The sequence below is a fragment of the Erpetoichthys calabaricus genome, chromosome 3, assembly GCF_900747795.2.
Source record: "Erpetoichthys calabaricus chromosome 3, fErpCal1.3, whole genome shotgun sequence".
NCBI classification, from domain to species: domain Eukaryota; kingdom Metazoa; phylum Chordata; class Cladistia; order Polypteriformes; family Polypteridae; genus Erpetoichthys; species Erpetoichthys calabaricus.
In genome coordinates this window covers 72,169,673-72,191,244 of record NC_041396.2, presented here as the reverse complement: position 1 = coordinate 72,191,244, position 21,572 = coordinate 72,169,673, and the positions used below count along the sequence as shown (strand labels likewise).

General features: G+C 38.9%; 1 protein-coding gene across 1 annotated transcript in view; it reads right to left on the bottom strand.

Moving 5' to 3' along the window:
- eipr1 (EARP complex and GARP complex interacting protein 1) overlaps positions 1-21,572 on the bottom strand; it is a 90,061-nt gene that overhangs the window by 34,248 nt on the left and 34,241 nt on the right. The window contains exons 5-6 of the mRNA XM_028796914.2: positions 15,470-15,569; positions 1,152-1,288 (exon numbers count right to left, since the gene is read on the bottom strand). Of these exons, the coding sequence (XP_028652747.1) occupies positions 1,152-1,288; positions 15,470-15,569 (237 nt within the window). The remainder of the gene's footprint in view (positions 1-1,151; positions 1,289-15,469; positions 15,570-21,572) is intronic.

The following is a 21,572-nucleotide window of genomic DNA, read 5'->3' as shown; positions in this document are numbered from 1 at the left end:
GAAAATGGCAAGCAGCTGTCCCAAGTGGAGGAGTTCAGGTACACAAAGTTTTATTCAGGACTCAGTGAGAGAAGAGGCTGACCAGCACATTGGGATAGCAATCAGAATTTTATTTCACTTGTACCTGTCCAACTCCCATCCTAAAATTTCCTGAAATGCCCATTCTGACTTGGTCTTCCCCTAAAACATTAAGATGACTGAACAGTCTCAAAAAAAACCAACCACCAGGCCCCATAGTCAAATAATCAAGCGAAAGTAGGCATTACTAACAAATTAATCAAAACATTTGTCAAGATAAAGAACTCACAGAAAGGGCATTCTGGACAACTACAGGGTACTAAGCACTGCCTGCTCCAAAAAAAAATAACAGTAATTAATAAACCAAACAGAACAGTAAAACATATAAACAACAACATTGAAACATGCATTTACTCCACTTGTCACTTTTGTAACAAAGATAAAAGAAAAGTAAGAAAACTCAAATGGAGTCATGGTGTTGAGAGCAGGCTAGTGTTTGGGTCTTCTACTGCCATGCCCAAATTATTTAATCCCTTTATAATTCTGTGCAACTTTTTTCTAGTTAGTTGTTCTACTTAAGGTTTATTAAAATGGAAAAAACGTTGCAAATGGAGTCATGATGACTCCAGCTAAAAAGGTCTACACATTTTCCTTGAATTTGCAATGGTTGTATTTATACTGCTATTCAAAAAGAAGAATTTGCCAAAGACACTGCCCTCTCTTTAATTAATACACGTTAAATTACTGGCCAAGGTTTTGTCACAATGACTTTGTGCATTAAAATCAAATACATTGAATTGTACATTTAATTAAATTGTGTTTAACCTATGATGGTACAAGAAGGCCTTTACACATTGTAGATTCATCCTGTTGCAGAAACCCTGCAGCAATTTTATCACTTGATAAAGAAAATGCTTTTCACTGTTAAAACTGGCTACATGGGTCAAGTATCACAGATTAACTAGCTTCCTTGTAAAATGCTGTATTAAAACTGATTATAGTTCATAATGTCAAGTTGAATGCTAGCTCCTAAAATATTGTTAGTAAGTATACCAACCTATAAGTATCTGGCTTAAAGCTGCAAAAATATGATTTGAGATCAAGTGACTCTTAATGTCAAAATCATAACTTACCTCATGCTCCTTATGTCCCAGCCACGGATTGCTGTGTCATTAGCTGTTGCTATCTGTGTGCAATTGTGATGGGGACTCCATCGACCAGATGTGAACTTCAGCTGCCCCTTTCCTTCAAGTGTTGTGGAACTAGAAATCTACATTGAAAACATTTTTAAAATTCCAAATAAGTCAAAATCACATAATGGAAATGTTCAGATATTACAAGTTTTATCCCACAGGGCATTGCTGAGCTGGTATCTTATCTGACTGGACTAAACGAGCAAAACAATTGCACATAAAGTGCTTTCCCTTTAGGGCTGCATTAGTCTGTAAGTGAAATATTCTGGAAAATTACTAGTTTGCTCTTTAATGCTTAATATACTGTACTATCGAATAGTTTAGTACTGCAGTAGTGCCTGCCAGATGCATTGTATTTGGGCTCAGGTGCCAGGTCAGGGTGTTAGATTTAACTATCTGCTTGTCATATTTGAATCTTTTCAGATGGTAAGCATATATTTTTACTTCCACTACTGTACATCGAACAAGAAATGTTGATATGAGTCCAAACACACTTACTGGTTACAGTTTTCCAACAATGGAGATCTCTAACTAAATATTAAAAAAGCTGTACCTAAAATCCATCAATAAGTTAATTTTTCCCCACATCCAGCAACATTCAATACCCCAGAATGACAAAGTGAAAACAGAATTTTGTTTGCACATTTATTAAAAAAATAATTTAAAACAAAAAAAATGGAAACATCATATTGACAAAAGTATTCAGAACCCTTTTCTGTGTACTTAGCTGAAGCACCTATAGCAGCCATTTAAGCCTGGAGTCTTCTTGGATTTGAAATGAGAAGCATCCCACACCTGGATATAAGGATTTTCTGATATTCTTCTTTGTAGATCATCTCAAGCTCTGTTAGGTTGAATGGTGACCATCAGTAAACAGTTATTTTCAGGTCTGTCCACAGGTGTAGGATTGAATCTGGACTCTGGCTGGGCAAGTACAAAACAGAGTTATCCCTAAACCACTCCTGTGTTGTCTGTTTTCTGCTTGGGGTCATTGTCCTTTTGGAAGGTGAACCTTCAGCCTAGTCTGAGATCCAGAGTGCTCTGGATTAGGTTTTCATTAAAGATACAGTGTCTCTGTATTTTACTCTGTTCAACCTTCCCTCAACCCTGACTGATGGGAATGTTGCAGTGATGGTCCTTCGGGAAGTTTCCACACAGGTTCTCTGGAGCATAATCAGAGTGTCCATCACGTTCATCATTATCATGGTCTTTCTCCCATAATTGCTTAGTTTGGTGAGGTGGTCTGCACTAGGAAGAGTTGTGATTGTCCCATATTTCTTGCATTTAAGAATTATGAAGGCTATGGTGCTCTACGGAACCTTCAATACTGATGGACTTTTTGTAGACTTCCCCAAATCTTTAGCCTTCCCCCAACATCTGTGTTCATATAATTCTGTCTCTAAGCACCTCAGACAATTCCTTCAAACTCATGGCTTGGTTTTTGCTGATATACATTGTCAACTGTGGGATCTTATACAGCACAGGTGTCGAACTCTTGTCCTGGAGGGCTGCAGTGTTACAGGGTTTTATTCTAACCGTCTTCTTAATTAGTGACCAGTTTTTTCTGCTAATTAACTTCTTTTGCCTTAGTGTTAATTAACATGACTTAGGCCCCTTTGTTGTTTCATTTTCCTTAATTGGCAGCCAAATAATAGACACAAAACGAGCCACCAAATGACCAGCTCACCCGTGCCCATCGTACAATGTCTGAAAATAAAGAAAGGTGAAGGTCTCAGTAAGGCTGATCTCTCAGGTCACCAAAATATTTTGACGGTGCTCACAGAAAGAACAGAAAAACAATAGTTTTTGATAATGTGTGCTGTGGCAGAATGAGAGCAGCAACAAGCCATGGGACTAAATAACAGGTTCAATTAACAAGAGTGGGCTTCTAATTAAGAAACTGGTTGGAGTGAAATTGGTTGAAGCCTCAATTTAGCCAGTCATCTGTTGGTTTGTTTCACATCTCATTTCTGTTTGGCTGTCTTTTAATGAAATAAAGAATCAATTCAGAGGACTAAATCCTTAAAAACAAGGCTATTAAGATAAAGGAGAAAATAAGTTAATTAGCAGTGAAAACTGGTCACTGATTAGGAAAAGGGTTAGAATGAAAACCTGTAGCCACTGCGGCCCTCCAGGCCTGGAGTTCGACATCCCTGTTATACAGAATAGTGTGTGCCTTTCCTTTTTCCATTGAAAACATGTCAATGATGATCAGTAGAATGGGATGCACCTAAGCCACATTTCAAGTGTCTGAATATTTGTGTCAGTGTTATATTTCAATTTATTAGTGTTAATAAATTTGTAAAAAAAAAATACAAAAATCATGTTTTAAGTTTTTCATTTTGGGGTTTTGAGTGTTGCATGATGTAAGTAAAAAAATAATTAATTTTAACTTTTTTACACAAAAGAACGCTCTAAAACTGAATTTAATTATCCAAAATTTACTTTTGAGACTAGAACTCATAATGAGTCCAGAAAATAAATCTCAAAAAGACCATTCAGTATATCAAGTTCATTTGGCTAGTTCACTGCCAAGTTGTTGCAAACTTTTAGCTGGACACATTTTAAAAATTGTCAAGGCTTTCGCTTCAACTACATGACTTAAACATTTGCGCCAGACATTCTGACTTCCACCTTAAATGCAACTGTCTTTAATTTCCACAGGTGTCCTTGAGTACATGATTCATTATTTAACTGAGAGAATTCTGATGGATTCATATTAGCTAGCAATGCCTTTGAGCCGGATTAGGTAATTTAAAAACACTTCTCTGCATTGTGTATTTTAGAAATATTTGGTAGAAAATAACTTCAGAAATAGAAGTATGTTCAACTAGCAAATCAGAAAATAAAAATTAAAAAGCAGAAGTGAGCTCAAGTGGGCATTTTTAGTGGTGAATACAGAAATTAGTCTGGAAAAAATTCATCACACTTAACATAACAAAAATGTTAGGAGGGCTGTAGCCTATTCCAGCAGAAACTGAACAAGGCAGGAACCAATACTAAATAAATTATTATGTTTTCAATATAAATTTCTAAGTGTAAAAAGATTATGTGTCATTATGAAGTCAAAATAGTATCAAGTATAATTTTATGCCTTTGTGCATTTTTGGATTTTATTTTTATAAAACATTATTTTATTGTTGCTACTGAAACATGTGAAAGAAAAATTAGACTTGCGAGTCACATAGTCATTTAGGATAAAGTGTTTTGATATGCTTTCCATATTAAAATACAGCTGTCAGAAACCTGTTTAAGCATCTCTGGAAACCAGATAAAGTCCACATAAACAACAAATTGTACTGAAAGATGACTAGGAGGTGACTAAGAAGTCAGCAGATGTCCTGTGGACAACCAGAATGGACAGTTGTTGCATTCACAGAAATTTCAAGGGTGCTGCCTCAACCCAAAGGGTCTATGAAGAACCAGAAAATAATAACAACAACAACATTTATTTATATAGCACATTTTCATACAAATGGTGTAGCTCAAAGTGCTTTACAAGATGAAGAAAGAAAAGATTACAAAAACAAAAATAAGATTAGGCAATACTAAATAACAAAGAGTAAAGTAAGGTCCGATGGCCAGGAGGACAGAAAAATCAAAACCACAAGAACAAAACTGCAGAGTGCTGGAGAAAAAAAACAAAATCTGCAGTGGTTCCAAAGCAACTAGACAGCCCAGCCCCCACTCTACCTAACAAAAATGATCTAAATCAGTCATCATGGTTTTCAGGCTTCACGTGAAAAGATTTGATGATGAATAAAACCGACTATTATTTTAGTATTTAAGTAATTTATGTTTAAACCAATGAACCAACCAGAGTAAAATGTACGCATTGATTGACGTAAATTCGATAGTTTATAAAATGAACCTCTATCCTTTGTTCCTCCAGTCATTCTGACCATGTTGTAACGGACTGCTGTGAAGGATGCTCCCTTTAAGGCATTTGCAGAGAAGTAATTATATGATGCAATGAGCAACTTTCCTCTGCCTGATTATTGACTCAATAGGTTTTATCAGACTTGTCTTAGTAAAGGATAAGTTTCTTTCTCTAATTAATATGTTTGATTCATACCACAGTTTTGGCGTCATTGGGTGGGAGGTCCTTTTCCTCTGGTGAGGGACATCCAACAGACTTGGCCATCTTGTTCCCATTTTCATGGGACTTACGTCTGGAGGATGAGACGGTCAAACATGAATGGTAGGAGAAAAACTTGTTCTTTTGAGATTAAGGTAGTTTGTTTGACTCCAAGTCGTTAGCATAGACGTGTTTTGTGCCTAGAGTTAGGGTTAGTTTTAGTGTAGTTAGGTTAGAGATGGGTAACCGTGGCTTGATTAGTTCGCCAGCAGTGTTAAGAATAGGTCATCTTAAAGAAAGAGTAAAAAGGTATCAGTAAACAACAAAGCTAGGAAATAGCTAGGTAAAGGTCCTGTTTTGAAATAGGAATTTGTCATTAAAATAGTGAACTGCAGGACGGTGAGGAATAGGATTTTTAGTGTAGCTACCCGTAGGACGGGGATCGAATTTTTAAGTGAATGACACATATTGGGATCTGTTGGATGGGCCATAGGACGTTGCAAGCCATGTATATATGCAAATAGGTTACAACCAGCAGGACCTGTAAGACAGTGAAACCTGTGGGGCCTGTAGGATGGGCCCTAAGATGGCACAAGCCCACAGGTAAAATGATTGCAGTTGTAGTAAAAACAGGAACAGGAGAAAAGTAAAGAACAAGAAAATACAATAAATTTAATCAAAGGGGTAAAATAGTAACTAAGCAATTTACATAGATTTAGGAAAATGAAGAGAAGTTTAACTATAGCAATGCTTGTGAAACTGGTATGTACAGAAGTTGTTTGAAACAAAGTGGGATTGGTTAAAATAAACTCCAAGCTATGGAGTCATGGAACCGAGGAGAGAGTGCAGCAAGAGAGTAAGAGAGATGAGAGATCGAGAGAACATATGAAAAGAATGAAAGGTGTAAAATGCTGCTTTAGTTATTTTAGAAAGTGAAATGGATTAGAAGAAATCAAGTGTGTTGAAAGAATGCACCGTGTGTTTGAACAAAACTGTTCATTGCATTATTTAATGACACCTCGGCAAATGCCTCAGTTATCTTGCTGAAAATATGTGTCAATCCTCCATTCAGAAGATATCAGCACTATTTTCATGAATGCAAGTCATTGGCTTTTGTATTTAAATTGCAAGGGTTGTACCCAAGCTTCCTACCGATGTTATAATCAGCTGGGATTCTTTCTAACCCTAACCCTGTTTCCGTCTTTACAGCTCTAAGTATCACAGTTCGTAAAAACACTGTAAGCACTATCCCACAAAGTTAATTTCACTTATACTTTGTTTCACTAAATTCAACAGGTTTGAACCATTCCCTGTATCTCCCATACCTTCCATAGATCCATAAGTGCCTGCAGATAACTAGCTTTTTCTCCAATAACTTCCATAACTCTATAAAAATAGTACCTGTTCATGCATTAGCTGAAGAGTAATAAATAATGCAGATGGGCAAGCCTTTCTCCTGTCTGATTATTGACTGAAAGGTTTTATCAAATTTGTCCTCTTAGAGGATAAGTTTCTTTCTTTAATTAAGATGTTGATTTCTACCGCAAACATCATTTTGTTTTTCCATGGGTGATTAAATGATTTTTATAATGGCTATACATGGTTTCTGGTTACTTGACTCATCATGGGACCCACACCTCATGATGCAGTCACTATAAAAAATGGTAGCACATTAGTCTTAGCATCTGAGTTTTGGATTCCTTATAAAACGACTCCCTTCTTTAGCTACTACTTTCTTAGCACTGAGGAAGCTAAAATGTATTTCCAAGAATACTTCAATGTTTTAGAACCTGTTGGCAACCTTTTCCTGACTTCATCTGATGCTTAGCAATTCTGCCTTAAATGCCTAACTTTCCAACTTACAAACTCATGCAATGCTATATGACTGTCTCTTTCTCTAATGCAAATACATTAATATGTCTTAGTTTTCCTATCAGTTTTCATTCTTGTTACCTCTGTGCATGCCAGCTTCCTTCCTCGTCCACTTCAAAAAGACAAATTCATTAATATTTTGTAAGATGTGACACTGAAATGTACTAATGCATACGTTTTAAACAGTTTTATGTACATCAAACCAGAAGGACATAAGCACAACTGACCACAGGAGGATAAAACACTGGCAACACTTTAGTTTAGTACTGCAAAAATTAATCTACAACTCAGATAGTTATGCAGTACCTTAATTGGATATACCTAAAACTTTAACATTTGATTGAGGAGTGCTGTGGGTGTTTGTATGTGTATTTGATTTTAGAGGCGTAATACACATTAAGATGACATGATTTATCAATGACTAAGCTTGGATTTTTGGGGGAGATTGAAATGTGTGAAGTATGCCAGTACACTCGAACAGACAGCCAGTATGCACTGAACACTGCTGGTATGCAACTGCTAAAAACTAAGAACTGTCAATACTTCTGAAGCTCTGCTGTTTTGTAATAAAATCTTAACAAAGGCTTCTTTGGGTCTTAATAACACTTAAAAACGTCAGTAAAGTGGCTATTCATCCCTGTGCAGTATGCCATTTGACTTGATGGTAAAATGATTTGATCCAGCTTTGACCATTTTAAACTAAAGTTATTTTAAACTGCAGGGATAAACAACCACTTTACTGATGCTTTGTGAATGTTATTAAGACCAAAAGAAACTTTTGTTAATATCTTGTTACATAACAGTATACGACTGATAGATGCATTTTTTCCAGTATCTAAAGTGTTATCTAAATATTTATCCCTTAACAACAAAACAGATGTTGAGGCAGGAATGTTGTATTGCCAATATATTACATTAACATCTCCTGGACTTGATAGGTAGATAACTTATACAAGTAGATAGAAACTGCTGCAGAGGCAATGATAGGCCATATTGGATAGCCTATTGTGAATTTGTGAAGCAACAGGTATATCACTACTGATAAAAAACTTTTGAACATGAATGAATCCACTTTTAGCAAAGAAAAGTTTCACAATCATTCCTTTTTTATTAAAAATAGTATATTTCAAACTATTTCATAAATCCATTATATAGCCTTAACATGTGGGTTACACTTTGAAGAGTACAAATTCTAATTGCCATGCATTGTGCACTTTCTCCTTTGCCCATCTTTTGATTTTATTAAAATTTCACAAAGAAGATTAAGCACATGCTAAATAACACATTTTTAAACAATTATGAAACATTTGTTTATGGTCTAGCAAATAAAGATCTGGGATATTTTACAATACTTAATAAAACCACTTGTACTAATTTAGTATTTTATAGCATCTTGTATGAAATTTGCAAACCATCATTATTAGCATCTTAACCTTACATTATTAAATGCAGTTTTACTCGTAAACATAAAGATGTCCATGTACTGTATGCACAAAAACATGGTGGCATTGTGCAGTTTGCAAGACAATTAGATGTTTTACTCTTTAAACTGCAAAGCATGCACTTGGCCTTAAGAGAGTGATGCAAGTGGTTTTACTGGCAACAAAATGTGCAAAGATGAGAAAATATGGATACAACACATTTTACATATTAAAATGAAGATTCTCCTACATACTTAACTTTATGTCCCACAATAAAATAAATATTTTATTTATTAAAAATATTTTTATATACATTTTATTTAATTATTTTCTTTAAAGAGGTGAATTTGATTTATATTTTGTAGCTTAAACAAAAACATTATTTAGTGTCAAAGCATTACTATTATATTTTGTTACAATATGGTTTTGCTTTAAATGTCAGTAGTTACCAGAAATTTTTGACAGGCACCATGTCTTTTATGGCTCAGGTAGGCATAAGACACCATGAGCAATTTTTAGATACAACATAAGTTTTTTTATTATTTTTATTACAAGAATGTGTTAATAGGAGATTCTAATAATATTACATAACTTTAATAAAAAATAACAAGTATTAATTTATTTTTCATATAAACAATAAATATAGTGACCATTCCTAAAGAGAAAAATGTATTATTTGGCTGAATAAAACAATTCAAAATATGAAACCTATTTCAGCAATCATTGAGTGCAAGGCAGAAACAACTCCTGGACAGGACACCATAATTAGATCACGTTGTATGCCTTACTTTTGTCAACTATTGCAGTTGCCTGTTTGAGCAGAGGTCTTTCTCTTATACAGTGGAACCTCGAGATACGATCACCTCTGTATACGAGAAATTCAAAATACGAGGAAAGTATGAGCGAAAAATTCAGATCTAAATGCGAGCATTGGCTCGCGTAACGAGCCACGAGCCAGGCTGTGGGTATAGCTCGCGGCTTCACGAGGGGGCATGGTAGCAGTTGCGAGCCGCGATCTGCGGTGTCTGCGTTTCTCACTTAAGTGCACAGGTGGGAAACTGCCCACATCCATGATTGTTCCTGTGGCTGATGGGCTGCAGCTGCCATGTCCTCCCCGCATATATAGAGAAGCGCGAGCCGGTTAAGGGGGAGAAGAAGTAAAAGAAAAGAGAAGAGAGAGAGAGAGAGAGAGAGAGAGCGCGCACGCAGGCAGGAAGTCGGTGCGGGAGAACGAGCGAGCGAGTGCAGGCTCGCGTGTAGCTGAACAGTGAGCTGAACAGGCGAGCCAAACAGCTGAAGCGGGACGGTGTAGAGAAGGTCAGCTGCATTAAGAGTGTCTCGCCTGTTGCAGAGCCGCAGGTGAGACGCTAACAGAGAAGATGCACCGGGGATTGTCATCTGTTTTTTAAAGACTGCATCCTTTTGACGTTTTAACCTCGTGTTAAAGGATTGTTATTCTTGTGTATTTTAAACCTCCACTTCACAACTGTTTTAAAGATTATTTATTTAAAGATTTATTGAATGCTCTACTGCACTTTGGACACCTGTTTTGATTCTTTTAATAATCAGTTATATTATTTACCAGTGTTATTTATTAAAGGTAGACTACAGTATATATAATTTATCAGTGTTATTTGTTAGGAAAATTGATTTTTATGTTAATATATTTGGGGTGCGGAACGGATTAACTGGATTTCCATTTTTTTCAATGGGGAAGTTTGTTCTAGATACGAGAAATTCGCTATACAAGCTCAGTGCTGGAACGAATTAAACTCGTATCTAGAGGTTCCACTGTATAACAAACTGTTCAAATATGCCTAATAAGTGTTTATAGATGATGTCTTTCATTACATTCAGTACAATTGGTAAGATCCAATCAGATCCAGGGGTTTAATTACTCTTCAGCATATCGAGGGCTTAAATCGCATTTGAGTTTTGTGTTTTAAAATCTGGTTTTTACTTTTGCATGGGGCATTCCTTTTGTTTCTTCCTTTACAAATACTTGGGTGAAATATGTGTTCAGTTCATTTGGTATTTTCTTCTCATTTTTATTAATTTCTTCTTTTGTGTCCATGATTGTTCTTAAAATACTGTTTTTTAAAATGCTGTTTTATTTATTTTATTTTTGTGCAGTAGCGCTAAAAATATTCCCTGGTGTTTGTTTTGGCTTCACTAGTAATTTCGTTTGGTTTCTCCTGACTTTTTGATCTCTTGCTGTAGTATTCCTCGGAGTCAGAATTATTTTGCTGTTTTCTAATTTTCTTGTACAGAGATCTCTTCTGTTTTGCCTATTTAACAATGGTCTTATTTATCCATTTTGGTACATTTTTTGTCTTTTTCTTTATTAGTTTTCAGAAAATACATATTTTAAACCTGGATCAGAGGGTCTCTGAAGTGACACCACTTATCTTTTACAGCTGAGTTTTTACTTTTCCATTCTGTGTCTAGATACTTCCTCATCCCCATGCTTTTCATAAATTACACGTCTTTGTTTTAATAAACATTTGTATGTTTTCAAAGATGATCTTAAATTTTACCATGTTGTGATCACTGTTGCTTAAAGTATCAATAATTCAATTTTTGTTACTCTGTATTTATATTCTGAAAGATGAGATCTAGGCAGGCGTTATCACTTGTTGGACTTGAAACAAACTGGGTGAGAAAACAAACCTTTGCCATGGGTGCTTCCCAATCAATTTTTGGAAAGTTAAAATCACCCATCCTCTTTCTTGCACATATGTCTTTTTTGATTAAATAATATGCTATTGCCTGAAATATCAGAATATGGTGCCTCTAGCAAACTACAGTAGCCAAGTTTATGGTTTTCTTCCTTACTAGCTTAACCCACGGTGATTCTGATGTTTTCCCTTTTTCCATCTTGAATTCATGGGCCTGAATATTATTTTTCACACATAGCACCACACTTCCTTCTTTCCTTTCATGTCTATCTCTCCTGAAGTGCATGTAGCCACTAATATGATATTCCTCTCCATCAATCTTGTTTAGTCACATCTCTGTAATTTCTACAATACAGTATTATAGTTCCAAGTCAATACTGTCACTTCTAGTTCATACATTTTCTTTCTAATGTCTCAAGCATTAAGGAATAAACATTTTAAATGAACAGAGGTACTTACTACCTTTTTTGTCAACTATACATTAGGCTGGGCTGGGTGTTTTTTTTATATATGCCTTAGTTTTACCAACACACAATCTAGTTTAAATGTTTGTACACTTCCCAGAAGTTTCTAGCTCCTATGATATTTGCCCATTTCTCTTGTGAATGTAGTCCATCTTGTGGGTAAGGGAAATGTTTATGGTGAAAGGCATTTCAGTGGCTGAGAAAAATAAGAAATTCAGTTTGTACCATGCCTTCATCTATGCATTATGATTAAACAGGAAGCATTTCTTTATACAATGGGTCCTTTTAGCTTAGACAAACTATCCGGTTGCTGGCCATTTAATCTATACCAAGTAGTTACCTGGATCACTTAGAAATTATGTAAAAAAAAATTCACAGAGTGTATGTTAACCTCTCATTTGTAAACTTTTAATATGTTCTCATTTAATTTTCTGTTTAATTCATAATGTGCTGTTACTAATCTAAGCAGATGTAATCTTTTTACGATGGGGCAAACAGTTCTATACTCTCTCTCTTTCAGTGTCCATCAAGTCTGCATGCCTGGGTGACCAACAAGTATAAACTCTGTTTAATAACTCATTGACCACATGTTTCATGATTACTTTCAATACTTGTTGTTTTTTAATAAACTAGTTTTCTAGAGTGATCACTATGGAAGGAACTTTAGACACTGATTCGTCTAACATGATTCTTAGACTTTTACATCCTGCAGAGTTAACTGCTGTACCACCATACAACCCTTAAAACATAATTTACAACTGAAAATAATATACAAGTCTAGCTCTTGTACCATGCAGCACAGTGGCGCAGTGGTAGCGCTGCTGCCTCACAGTAAGAAGACCTGGGTTCGCTTCCCAGGTCCTCCCTGCATGGAGTTTGCATTTTCTCCCTGTGTCTGTGTGGGTTTCCTTCGGGTGCTCTGGTTTCCTCCCACAGTCCAAAGACATGCAGGTTAGATAGATAGATAGATAGATAGATAGATAGATAGATAGATAGATAGATAGATAGATAGATAGATAGATAGATAGATAGATAGATAGATAGATAGATAGATAGATAGATAGATAGATAGATAGATAGATAGATAGATAGATAGATAGATAGATAGATAGATAGATAGATAGATAGATAGATAGATAGATAGATAGATAGATACTTTATTAATCCCAAGGGGAAATTCACATACTCCAGCAGCAGCATACAGATAAAGAACAATATTAAATTAAAGAGTGATAACAATGCAGGTATACAGACAGACAATAACTTTGAAAAATGTTAACGTTTACCCCCCTGGGTGGAATTGAAGAGTCGCATAGTGTGGGGGAGGAACAATCTCCTCAGTCTGTCAGTGGAGCAGGAAAGTGACAGCAGTCTGTCGCTGAAGCTGTTCCTCTGTCTGGAGATGATACTGTTCAGTGAATGCAGTGGATTCTCCATGATTGACAGGAGCCTGCTCAGCGCCCGGCGCTCTGCCACTGATGTCAAACTGTCCAGATCCGTGCCTACAATACAGCCTGCCTTCCTCACCAGTTTGTCCAGGCGTGAGGCGTCCTTCTTCTTTATGCTGCCTCCCCAGCACACCACCGCGTAGAAGAGGGCACTCATCACAACCGTCTCATAGAACATCTGCAGCATCTTATTACAGATGTTGAAGGATGCCAGCCTTCTAAGGAAGTATAGTCGGCTCTGTCCTTTCTTACACAGAGCATCAGTATTGGCAGTCCAGTCCAATTTATCATCCAGCTGCACTCCCAGGTATTTATAGGTCTGCATCCTCTGCACACAGTCACGTCTGATGATCACGGGGTCCATGAGGGGCCTGGGCCTCCTAAAATCGACCACTAGCTCCTTGGTTTTGCTGGTGTTCAGGTGTAGGTGGTTTGAGTCGCACCATTTAACAAAGTCCTTGATTAGGTCCCTATACTCCTCCTCCTGCCCACTCCTGATGCAGCCCACGATAGCAGTGTCGTCAGCGAACTTTTGCACATGGCAGGACTCCGAGTTGTGTTGGAAGTCCGATGTATATAGGCTGGACAGGACCGGAGAAAGTACAGTCCCCTGCGGTGCTCCTGTGTTGCTGACCACAATGTCAGACCTGCAGTTCCCGAGACGCACATACTGAGGTCTGTCTGTAAGACAGTCCATGATCCATGCCACCAGGTATGAATCTACTCCCATCTCTGTCAGCTTGTCCCTAAGGAGCAGAGGTTGGATGGTGTTGAAGGCGCTAGAGAAGTCCAGAAACATAATTCTTACAGCACCCCTGCCTCTGTCCAAGTGGGAGAGGGATCGGTGTAGCATACAGATGATGGCATCCTCCGCTCCCACTTTCTCCTGGTATGCGAACTGCAGAGGGTCGAGGGTGTGGCGGACCTGTGGCCTCAGGTGGTGAAGCAGCAGACACTCCATGGGCTTCATCACATGTGACGTCAGAGCGACAGGCCGGAAGTCATTCAGCTCACCTGGTCATGATACCTTTGGGACTGGGGTGATGCAAGATGTTTTCTAAAGCCTCGGGACTCTCCCCTGTGCCAGGTTCAGGTTGAAGATGCGCTGTAGAGGACTCCCCAGCTCCAGCGCACAGGCCTTCAGCAGTCGTGGCGATACTCCATCTGGACCTGCTGCTTTACTAGCACAAAGTCTCCTCAGCTCTCTGCTTACCTGGGCTGCTGTAATTGTGGGTTGGGGTAAACTCTCTCTTATGCTGCTATCAGCAGAAGGATGGGTGGAGGGTGCAGTAATTCGAGGTGAGAGTGGGTGAGGGTGGTCAAACCTGGTAAAAAAGTTGTTCATCTGGTTTGCTCTCTCCACATCTCTCTCGATGGTGGCACCCCGCTTCGAGCTGCAGCCAGTGATGATCTTCATCCCATCCCACACTTCCTTCATGCTGTTATTCTGCAACTTCTGCTCCAGCTTTCTCTTGTACTGCTCCTTCGCCGCCCTGAGCTGGACTCGGAGTTCCTTCCGCATTGTGCATTGGCGATCCTAAATTGTCCCTAGTGTGTGTGTGTGTGTGTGTGTGGTGGGCTGGCACCCTGCCCGGGGTTTGTTCCTGCCTTGCACCCTGTGCTGGCTGGGACTGGCACCAGCAGACCCCCGTGACCCTGTGTTAGGGCCAGTCCCCCGTGACCCTGTGTTATGATATAGCAGGTTAGAAAATGACTGGCTCCTGTACCATACACAGCAATGCTATATATTTGATGCACTTAATGTGGCCAAAAACTCAATACTTAAATGAATAATAATAGGTATTATCTTCTGCTTATTATATCAAATAAAATAACATGCTCAAATATTGATATTAAAATGTAGAATGTCTGTAATATAAAATGTATTAGTACATTTTAATATAATTATTATTATAATTAACATTAATATAATGCCCATCTCAATTTGATTCAATGCCTTGCATTTTCCTATCCTGCTAACAAAAGGCATCACATCTGAGTTTATAAGGATGCACTGACCATCTGATGATTTGCACTGTATTTCTCAGTGAGGGTGATGCCTCCTTAGCTAAATACATCAAAGCTTTAAGCCAAAAAATCTGGAAAATATCTGAATGTAGTCTAAACCAGAATCTATTTTACTTGTCATTTCACTTTATTTTTTGGGGGGAAAACTTATTTTACACACATCAAAATTTTATTGAAAAACTAGTAAACTAAAACAGATCATAGAGTCTCTATTGAAAATATAACACCAGTATTAGCAAGGTATCAAATAATTGGATCACTCGTCTTACCACAGCTTTAGTGGTGCTCTCCTTCAAGTCCCACAGCAGAAGGTAATTATCAGCCAGAGAAATCAACTTTTTCCCATCACTCATCGGCTCCCAGAGAACACTGTAACATATTTCAAGGTTCAGTACCCAGCAATCTAAGTCTGCCATCTCTAATCAATATGCTTTCTATAGCGTGTCATACATTTTTTTTCATTAAACAAATCAACAATGTAATAAACCTTGGTTTTTAAATTGAGCTAAAGAGCAGTAGTTCCAGAAAAAAAGCCTTAGAACTAAATATAACTAAACTGGACAACTGCATAAAATGACACATACTTGTATACTATATAACACATACTTGTAGAACAATATTCTTCAAAAACATATAAACAGGACATTTTAGTATAAATAGACTTTTGTAAAGTTGTACCATTATGTAAGTGTAATGTCCCAGAAGCATCAAACAGAAAGGAAGCAGAAAAGTTAATGTTTACTTAGACAGTGGTTCTCAAGTTCAGACCAGGTGCACTAAGGTAGATTAAGGTTTTTATTCCAACCAGTTTCACAGATCAATGAGTCACTCTTACTTCTAATTTAGTTATGTGGCATTATAATATTATGCCTTCTCATATTTTACATTTAGAAAAAAAGCACTAGTATGACATTAACATTTAGATGAAATTCAGAAATTCTTATTTTTCCCATAGTTTTAAATACTTGACTTTCTTATATCATGTGTGGATGCTCCACCCAACCCAGCCACAGGGGATGCACAAACCAGTGTGTTTCTTTGTGCTGGTCCCAAGCCCAGATAAATGGGGAGGGTTATGTCAGGAAGGGCATCCGGTGTAATATTTTGCCAAATCAATTTGCAGACAACAATACAAATTTCCATACCGGATCGGTATGGGTTTGGGTTAACAACGACCGCCACCAGTACTGTTGGCCAAGGAGAAGAAGAAAAGGGGGGAGACGTGTCTGGAGGCAGGAGGAGAGGAGGAAGGTAAAGAGAGTGGAACTGAGAGTAGGAACTTTGAATGTTGGCAGTATGATTGATAAGGGTAGAGAGTTAGCAGATATGATAGAGAGAAGGAAGGTTGATATATTGTGCATGCAAGAGACTAAATGGAAAGGGAGTAAGGCCAGGTGGATTGGAGGTGGATTCAAATTGTTCTATCATGGTGTGGATAGGAGGAGAAATGGAGTACGGGTTATTCTGAAGGAACAGTATGCCAAGAGTGTTTAGGAGGTGAAAATAGTGTCAGACAGGGTAATGATTATGAAGCTGAAAATTGGAGGTGTGATGATGAATGTTGTTAGTGCATATGCCCCGCAAGTTGGGTGTGCAACGGATGAGAAAGAAGATTTTTGGAGTGAGTTGGATGAAGTGATGAACAGTGTACCCAAGGGACAGAAAGTGGTGATTGGAGCGGAATTCAATGGACATGTTGGTCAAGGGAACAGAGGAGACGAGGAGGTAATGGGTAGGTACGGTGTCAAGGAGAGGAATGAAGAAGGTCAGAGGATAGTGAATTTTACCAAAAGGATGGACATGGCTGTGGTGAATACGTATTTTAAGAAGAGGGAGGAACATAGGGTTACGTACATGAGTGGAGGAAGATGCACACAGGTAGATTACATCCTATACAGAAGAGTCAATCTGAAGGAGATTGAAGACTGCAAACTGGTGGCAGGGGAAAGTGTAGTTAAGCAGCATAGGATGGTGGTCTGTAGGATGACGTTGGAGATCATGAAGAGGAAGAGAGTGAGGGCTGAGCCAAGGATCAAATGGTGGAAGCTGAAAAAGGAAGACTGCAAGGTTGAGTTTAGGGAGAAGGTGAGACAGGCACTGGGTGGTAGTGAAGAATTACCAGACAGTTGGGAAACTACAGCAGATGTAGTAAGGGTGACAGCAAGAAGGGTGCTTGGTGTGACATTTGGACAGAGGATGGAAGAAAAGGAAACCTGGTGGTGGAATGGGAAAATACAGGAGAATATGCAGAGGAAGAGGATGGCAAAGAAGAAGTGGGATAGTCAGAGAGATGCAGAAAGTAGACAAGAGTACAAGGAGATAAGGCACAAGGTGAAGAGAGAGGTGGCGAAGGCTAAAGAAAAGGCATACGATGAGTCGTATGAAAGGTTGGATACTAAGGAGGGAGAAAAGGACCTGTACCGATTGGCTAGACAGAGGGACTGAGCTGGGAAAGATGTGCAGCAGGTTACGGTAATAAAGGATAACGATGGAAACATACTTACAAGTGAGGAGAGTGTGTTGAGCAGATGGAAAGAGTACTTTGAGAGGCTGATGAATGAAGAGAATGAGAGAGAGAAGAGGTTGAATGATGTGGAGATAGTGAATCAGGAAGTGCAATGGATTAGCAAGGAGGAAGCAAGAACAGCTATGAAGAGGATGAAGAATGGAAAAGCCGTTGGTCAAGATGACATACCTGTGGAAGCATGGAGGTGTTTAGGAGAGATGGCAGTAGAATTTTTAACAAGATTGTTTAATGGAATCTTGGAAAGTGAGAGGATGCCTGAGGAGTGGAGAAGGAGTGTACTAGTGCTGATATTTAAGAATAAAGGGGATGTGCAGGGCTGTAGTAACTACAGGGGGATAAAATTGATGAGCCACACCATGAAGTTATGGAAAACAATAGTGGAAGCTAGGTTAAGAAGTGATCGTGATTAGTGAGCAGCAGTATGATTTCATGCCAAGAAAGAGCACCACAAATGTGATGTTTGCTCAGAGGATGTTGATGGAGAAGTATAGAGAAGGCCAGAAGGAGTTGCATTGCATCTTTGTGGACCTGGAAAAAGCACATGACAGGGTGCCTCGAGAGGAGTTGTGGTATTTTATGAGGAAGTCGGAAGTGGCAGAGAAGTATGTAAGAGTTGTACAGGAAATGTACGAGGGAAGTGTGACCGTGGTGAGGTCTACAGTAGGAATGACGGATGCATTCAAGGTGGAGGTGGGATTACATCAGGGATCGGCTCTGAGCCCTTTCTTATTCGCAATGGTGATGGAGAGGTTGACAGACGAGATTAGACAGGAGTCCCCATGGACTATGATGTTTTCTGATGACATTGTGATCTGTAGCGATAGTAGGGAGCAGGTTGAGGTGACCCTGGAGAGGTGGAGATATGCTCTAGAGAGGAGAGGAATGAAGGTCGGTAGGAACAAGACAGAATAAATGTGTGTAAATGAGAGGGAGGTCAGTGGAATGGTGAGGATGCAAGGAGTAGAGTTGGTGAAGGTGGATGAGTTTAAATACTTGGGATCAACAGTACAGAGTAATGGGGATTGTGGAAGAGAGGTGAAAAAGAAAGTGCAGGCAGAGTGGAATGGGTGGAGAAGAGTGTCAGGAGTGATTTGTGACAGACAGTTATCAGCAAGAGTGAAAGGATGGTAGTGAGACCAGCTATGTTATATGGGTTGGAGACGGGAGCACTGACCAGCATTGGGTGTGACAAGGATGGAAAGGATTAGAAATGAGTACATTACAGGGTCAGCTCAAGTTGGACGGTTGGGAGACAAAGTCAGAGAGGTGTGATTGCGTTGGTTTGGACATGTGCAGAGGAGAGATGCTGAGTATATTGGGAGAAGGATGCTAAGGATAGAGCTGCCAGGCAAGAGAAAAAGAGGAAGGCCTAAGAGAATGTTTATGGATGTGGTGAGAGAGGACATGCAGGTGGTGGGTGTGACAGAGCAAGATGTAGAGGACAGAAAGATATTGAAGAAGATGATCCGCTGTGGCGACCCATAACGGGAGCAGCTGAAAGAAGAAGTTGTAGGAAAAAACATTCAATGTTCCCATTTCAGAGTCTCAAGTGTTTTATATTGGACTACTAGTCATTTAGCCCGTTACAATAACGGGCGCTAGAACAGCAGTGCATAAACATTAGTAGGAACAGTCTATATTAAATGGCAAGGGACTTTGACCTCATTCTTTTTGTTGGTCGGATTTTTCTTTCTTTCAGCCTTTCTTTTGTTCATGCTTACTTGCTGAGCTGACCGTTCTTCGTGGGCTGCCGCCGTGTATTGTGTGTCTTTAATTTTCTGTGACAGTAATACTGTCTTGTATGGCTCTATTCAATAAGGGCGTGTAAATAATTTAGTTCAAATGGCTCTGGAATATGTGAAGAGCAACAGGTGCAGATCTTTATTTACACGCGCCTTTATTCGCTGCGCCCAATTGAGGTAGTCCTTTTGAGGCTCGCCTTTTTGTGCGTGCCCTTATTGAAGGATGCCTGTGCGCGCCCTTATTGAAGGATACCGTCTTATACGTCCGCTGGCTTGTACGTCCGTAATATACGTCCGTACGTCTGTAATATACCTTTAATTTTCTCTGGCGGTAATACAGGCGTGCGCGTCGGTAATATGCCTTTAATCTCCTCTGACAGTAATACTGGCTTGTATGTGGCTGTAATATGCGTCACTGTATTGTGTACCTTTAATTTCCTCTCGCAGTAATACTGGTTTGTATTTCTGTAAAACGACTCTAACTTTCTCTGACAGTAATATCGCGCATAGCACCGTGCCCCGCGCATGCACACTTCATCAGAAGACACCCACACACGGACACCTGGACGCACATAGGGATTTTATATATATATAGATAAGGTAGAATGCAAAATGTATATAGTGCATATGCTTTCCATATTCTATGTAATGGAGACTTTTAAACAAGCAGGGCTTTGGCACATGGCACAAAACCCCATGGGACAAAAATGAAAACTACATTTCAGTGAGCAGAAAAAACCTTTTCATCATTTTTTTTTTAAAGTGTGAACAGAATGGGAAAAAGCCACACACGAACTGTGGGAATTTGCAGCAACATGCATTTTTCCACTGTGCATTTATCCCATGTTCTTTTGCTGTATTACCTTCAACCAGCTGTATCTGGCTTAAAAGTCAGCACAGTGTATTTGGTAAACATCAAGTCAAAACTGCCTTTTCACATCTGAATCGGTATATGCAAATTCAGACTTACCAAAAAAAAATATCCCATAAGTTGCTTTTCTCACAGCAAAACCACATCCATAGACTTTTGCATGTTAGAAAAATAATTCTTTATTGCAAGTTACAAAAAAAAAAGTAAGCAATAAACACTTTGTAAAAACAAACACTATAAACATCAATTGCAAGCATCAGTATTTATAAAGATTTATATTAGACTAGCCAACCCGTGGCGTAACATACGCCGCATAATTATGTATTGATGGGTGAACACTTGCTGAATGACACAGTTGTCCAAATAGAGTGGGTTTGTGGATACCACTGTGAGTGAATGAAAAGATGGACCTCTGGAGAGAGCAACATACAATTGTCCGTGACTGAAAGCGGGATCGTCTGTGACGATGGAGGCCACGCTGGTGAAAGTTACTTCGTCGGTAGGGATAAGTTTCAGCACTTGTTCATTAAGGTGTAGCGAGTCTTCGTTGTTGACGCTTAATATAGCTTGCGTACTGGGTTGTTCCGGAGTCACAATTGAGAAACACTTTTTTAATGTGTTTTAAGCACAGGGAAAAAAGTTAACATGTGAAACATCCGTAATGTAATAAGCCACCAAGAAAAGTAACATTGCAACAATGCACGCTACGATCCGATCGCTGTAAACAGAAGTGAAAACAAAATCGAGGCCGGTGCATTCTTTAACTGCCTTGTAGCGCAATGGTAGTGCTACTGTTTTGCAGTAAGGAGACTGTGGAAGATTTTGGGTTCGCTTCCCGGGTTCTCCCTGTGTGGATAGCGCTTTGAATACTGAAAACACCGGTATATCAATGTAATGAAGTATTATTATTCTTATGCGTCCAGCGCTCTCTCTCTCGCGCACCTGTATGCGTGTGTGTCGCTCGCTCTCTCTCGCTCGCTGCACGTGTTCCTGCAGGCATACCAGTAAGTGAATGAAAAGATGGAACTCTGGAGAGAGCAACATACAACTGTCCGTGACTGAAAACTGGTTTTGGCAGATACATTCACATCTTTTTGAAAGTTTGGCCCTGTGCCTTATTAATTGTCATTGCAAAGGCAAATCTAACAAGAAATTGTCTTTGCTCAGATGCACGCGCAGGCTCTCTCTCAGCAGCACAGGAGCCTTCCCAGCCGCGCCCCCCCCCCCCCCCC